General features: G+C 36.9%; 1 protein-coding gene across 1 annotated transcript; it reads left to right on the forward strand.

Annotated features, from left to right (window-relative positions):
* Nucleotides 1-2936: 2936 nt before the first annotated feature.
* On the forward strand, nucleotides 2937-3818 carry LOC128046203 (probable G-protein coupled receptor 141). The gene has a single exon (XM_052638331.1). The coding sequence runs from the start codon at nucleotides 2937-2939 to the stop codon at nucleotides 3816-3818; it is 882 nt and encodes a 293-aa protein (XP_052494291.1).
* Nucleotides 3819-5298: the final 1480 nt, after the last annotated feature.

Below are 5298 nucleotides of genomic sequence, written 5' to 3' on the forward strand. Positions count from 1 at the left end.
AATTGAACACTAGAGAGATAAATATTTTGAGCTTACTGCTGAGAATATGAAAGTCTCATAGGAAGACTCCTCTCCATCATTCTTGTACTGAATATGAAACATGCTGGATATAATAAGTGCAATAAGGAACAGCACTGGGCTTGAAAAAAAGCTCTAAAATTTTCACGCTAATAAGAAAAATTACTGCAAAGACATAATGGATAGTGAAAATGAAAGTCCTAAGTGAAGAAGAATGATTTGAGTCTGTCTCACCACTAGCTTTAGAGATAAACATCTGTTGGTGGCCCAGATGCTTTATCTGGACCCTCCATCTGACTGTGTAACTTCGGAAGTTCTCAGTCTAAAGCTTGAGCTCTTCACCAGTTCATTACTCATCCCCTGACTTCTCTTGACTATTGTTAGTGAAGACTTGATTCTAGAAAACGATTCTTATTACCTGCTCTGATGTAGATCACCAGCAAATGACCAGGTTGTCCTGAGTCTTCCACCAGCAGAAAATCATAAGAGGAAAAGAACAAGTAAGTAGTTTGGGTGGTTATTTAATGGTTTCTGCATGTGAAACAGAGCTAGAAATCTCAGTGCTTGGTTTTTACAAGCAAAGAAATACTTAGAAATTTCCTGGCGGTCCTAAGGGTAAGGTCCTGAGATAAAGGAAGGGATGATCCAACTCCTCTCTTTGCTAAAAATTTATCCCAATGCACTTGAATATTTATAGGGTGATTCTGAGAGATAACTTCAAAAGGGTGGCATTTTATGTTTATGATATATCTTTGTATACACTGTAGAAGCAAAAGTAGCATTGAGACTTTTAAGACCAAGTCCATGTCAGGGAATTTGTTGGCTCTTTAGACATGGAATCTTTTTCACTTCTCATAACTATCTTACAAACTAGATCTCATTCCCATATTTGCGATTGAAGAGGCAACTTCCGTGTTAAGCGTATAAAAACCACTTAAATTGGTTGGACTTGATAGATTATTTAAGTTTTCCTTGTTTTAAAGTTATTTCAAACTTACATCTTGTCTCCTTAGACTGCAGGACTACCGACACTTTAAAATTTTAGTAGTTTTGTATTTGTATTTCTTAAGTCACATAAAACTATTTTGTTTCACACAAAAAGTATATAAGCATTATGTACTTTATGTATATGTACTCATCTAGAATGCATATTTCAGCATATAAAATTTAGATTGTTATGCAAAATATAATTATATTTCTAAGTTACAATAAAATCTTATTTGAGCGTAGTCAACCTGACAGGGCCAATGAAAATTTTTTCATAAACAAAGATTTAATTGTTCTAAGGAGATTCCATGGTAGCAGAAGAAAAATCCTAGGATATTAAGGTATTCACTGTGGAATAACTTCTCCCTCAGAAACATATGCTCAAACTTCTTCTGGCCACATGGAGAGCAGATACATGAGGAAAATGGACACAGATCATTCCAGATGGGAAAGTTTGACTTGTTGAAGCCTGGGTCTCATATGATCTAATCAAAAATCTGAAAAAGGTTTTTTTAATTGTCAAATATTTATTATATACTTAATAACGCAACAACAATTTTATGTAACATAACTGTGTATCTGCCCCTATGTAGAGTAAGGAGAAAAAAAGTAAATAATGTCTTTTTTGTCTTTGCTGTTTCACCTTAAGGATCATTACTTTGTGTAGCTCTTTTTTTTTTTTTTAATATAAAGTTGTCTCAAACACACTGACTCATTTAATTTTAGAGTGATGTAGGCAGTATGTGAAGTGAAAGTCACTTAGTCTTGTCTGACTCTTTGCAACCCCATGAACTATACAGTCCATGGAATTCTCTGTAGCCTTTCCCTTCTCCAAGGGATCTTTCCAACCTACAGATAGAACCCAGGTGTCCTGCATTGCAGGCGATTTCTTTACCAGCTGAGCCACAAGGGAAGCCCAAGAATACTGGAGTGGGTAGCCTATTCCTTCTCCAGCGGATCTCCCCAACCCAGGAATCGAACTGGGGTCTCCTGCACTGCAGGCGGATTCTTTACCAACTGAGCTATTGTAGGCAGTATGATCTTCTGTATTTCATAGCTAGAGTTCTGTGAGGCCAGATGACTTGTGCATGCTCTAACAGTGAACAAATGATCGAGTGGCAGTTAAGTACGGCAAAGCACATTGCCAAGCATTCTTGTCTTTCTGCTATACGATCACTGCCCCTTATGCATCCAGTACCTGAAAAACTTAGATGAATGCTAAACAGAACTTACCCTCAAACCCCAACTTTTTACCAAATGTAGCACACCAATCCAGGAAAGTTTCAGAGTTTGGAAGAAGAAAAGAGTGATGGTAATATGTATCTTATGGGCCACTTCTTCCTCAAAGCTGTTCACAGAAAATATTTTCAAGTGTTTGATAGATCTTCTTACAACAATTTCATGTGACTTACATGATCGCTACAGTATCTCAAACTGGATTTCCCAACAATAGGAAGGATGGCCTTTATATTATAGATCTGATATGGATGTTTGCTGGGTACATATGGACCTTACCATCATTTAAACTTTATTTTGTTCATCATGATTTTTTTGCATTAGTTTTGATTCTAAAAAATATTGCATTAGACTGTTACTTATTTTGATGACTGAGTCTCTAGCCCTTCCTTAAATTTTATGCCAGAGAATAATATGTCTTATGCTCAGCCCTGTGCTGGTACGTGAATTTAGACACATCTGTGAACAGAATGCCTGACTGCCCAATGACAAGTTTTATATTCAATCTTATTTTTGTCATTTTGTTTCACTCTCTGTCTTCTCAGTATTTTTGAGTAATGAAGATGAGTCTCTGACAATATTTATTGGGTACTCAGTTCATGGGCAGTTGCTGTGCCATTTTAATATATCCACTCTAATTTTATAAAACTTTTTATTTAAGGATATATGGCCTCCTAAGCATTTTGTGGTGAAACATGGAGCTGACCAACGTGACCACCCTGTCAAATGCTTCAAACACAGAGCTGAGTCGCTGTGACAGGCGCTGCAGGATAATTCTCCTATCACTGTACAGTGTGGTTTTCCTGGGAGGCACTGCAGGGGCCATTGCGATGTCTTATATGATGCTCAAAAGGAACAGCCAATCAATCGTCGCCACGATTGTTCTCAACATCATTGTGCTTCACTCCATCCTCCTGTTCAGCCTTCCCTTCCGCCTCAGCTATTATGTCTTAGTTGTCTGGGAGTTTGGATCCTTCACCTGCCGATTGGTTAGCAGCTTAATATATGGTCATATGTATTTCACCTTTGTTTTCTATGTGGCCATCATCATAAGTCGATTGCTCATGTATTTTAAGAAACTCCAAACTCAGTTCCAAAAGTACCATGTGGTGGTTTTAAGCATTATTATTTGGATGGTGGGCAGTGTCATTTTTTTGCCAATATTTTTTTTACAATATGGCACCAATCCAAGTTACTCAGAACAACAATGTTTTGAGTTCTACAAAGACCTCAAACGTGAGGAGTTTATTATCTTGAACTATTCTATGATTGTCATTATGATGACAACAGTTGTGACCCTCTTTCTGATACAGATGTGGGTCATTGTTCAACTGGTAAAAGTTCTTTGGCCAGACATGTGGACCCATCAAGAGTACAGAGCTCAAATCAAGAGCTTCTTCTTCCTCCTCATAATAGTGGTTTGTTTTATACCCCATCATGCCTTCCGGATACACTTCATTCAACATTACTCAGAGACAGAAAATTCTGAGTTAGTTCTTTATAATGAAATTTTTGTTGCTTTAACTACAGCCTGTTGCCTGGATATGCTGTGTTTCGTAGGTGGTGTTATCCATTAAATACGCCTGTGTTGCTTGCTTTGTGATCAGTTTCTCACTGTTATGATAAAATAGTTTCCACTGAGTAGCTGCTTCCACAATTTTGAAATTTTTAAAATTCTTGTTCTTAATCATCACCAAAATGATTTTTTCACAAAAAGGTAATGAGGATTGATTTTTTTTTTCTGTCTTCTCAGCAAACTGTTACTAGTTCTTCACTAATTGAATATGTTCAATTGCCTTAACTCTACACAAGTTGATCCCAACCATCCAGACTCAACCCCTATCTCTTTTTTTCTTGTAATATTTACTTCCACTATACACAGTGATTGGCTTTTTCAATGTAGTCTCTTTGCATTTAGTCTCACTGAGCTTTGATCCTAGAATGTTCTTCAAGGTCCAGAGAACCCAGAGATAAAGACTCTACAGAAGCCTTAACTTATTCAACTTATGGTCAACTTGGCGATGGCTCTATCTTGAAAATTACTGATATTTTACCATATTTGGAGGAAAGAATTAGCTCAGAAAGTCAAGAGACCCAGAGGAAATTCTTTCGGAATTGATGGGGCATTGTTGTGGTTTGATTCTGATTAAGATATAACAGAGTCAGGAAGCTGAGATTACTCCCCAGATCTCCCTTTCCAGACATGCAGCTATAAAGCAGGAAAAGAAATAGGAAAAGGTGGAAAACAACTGGACTTAGTCTAGGCATGCTGGCGGACTGTATTAGAGCCATGCCTCTGAGACTGTGGGACTATTCCAAAGCTTCTTTAAGACACCATATATAACCAGGTAGTGTTATACAAGATCAGTCAGTGTCAGTTAAACTCAATAAAACAACCAAGACAACCAACTCAGATTCTACTTATCAAACACAGACATCGATAGGTCCTTACGCTTTGCTTTGCTTATAATTTTACTCCATAGAAAGGGCTTACCACTTCTTCCCTCTCTAGTAAATTGGCCAGAGGCTTTAGTCTTGGCCAAGACAACTTCATGCCAGGGCACTGAAAAATCTGGCAGGAAGTTCTGACTTGGCTCCATTACCCTCTTATCAAAAATCCTTCCCACTCATTCTGGATTTTGGAGAGAAATGAAAAAAGTTCACCAAGAATTATAAATGTACATGCATCTTGAAATTGGCTTCTGAGTTTTCATTTCCTTGTGATTTTCTACTGGGTCTATCAGACAGAAAGTCAAGTAGATTACTGAAAAAGCAGGGAAAATTGTACCCCCTGTTCCAGACAGAAATTGTACAGTACCTAAAGTTTACCATACTGTAAGGTCAATATCATAAACCTGTTATATGGGAACAATCTTTTTTTTTTTAAAATGCATTTACTTTTGAACAGTAGTCTTCAGAGTGGGAGTGGGTACAATAATAATTTAGTGGAATGTAAAAAGAGTAGTAGTAGAAATTTATTTCTATTTATTTTATATTAAAATATAGTTTATTGTACTGATATTCATAAAGGAACTTATCAGCAATGTATGGGTATAA

The sequence above is a fragment of the Budorcas taxicolor genome, chromosome 4, assembly GCF_023091745.1.
Source record: "Budorcas taxicolor isolate Tak-1 chromosome 4, Takin1.1, whole genome shotgun sequence".
In the NCBI taxonomy this organism is placed as follows: domain Eukaryota; kingdom Metazoa; phylum Chordata; class Mammalia; order Artiodactyla; family Bovidae; genus Budorcas; species Budorcas taxicolor.

Excerpts from the sequence above, each read along its gene's own strand:
- LOC128046203 (XM_052638331.1), top strand. The coding sequence starts at position 2,937 with ATGGAGCTGACCAACGTGACCACCCTGTCAAATGCTTCAAACACAGAG.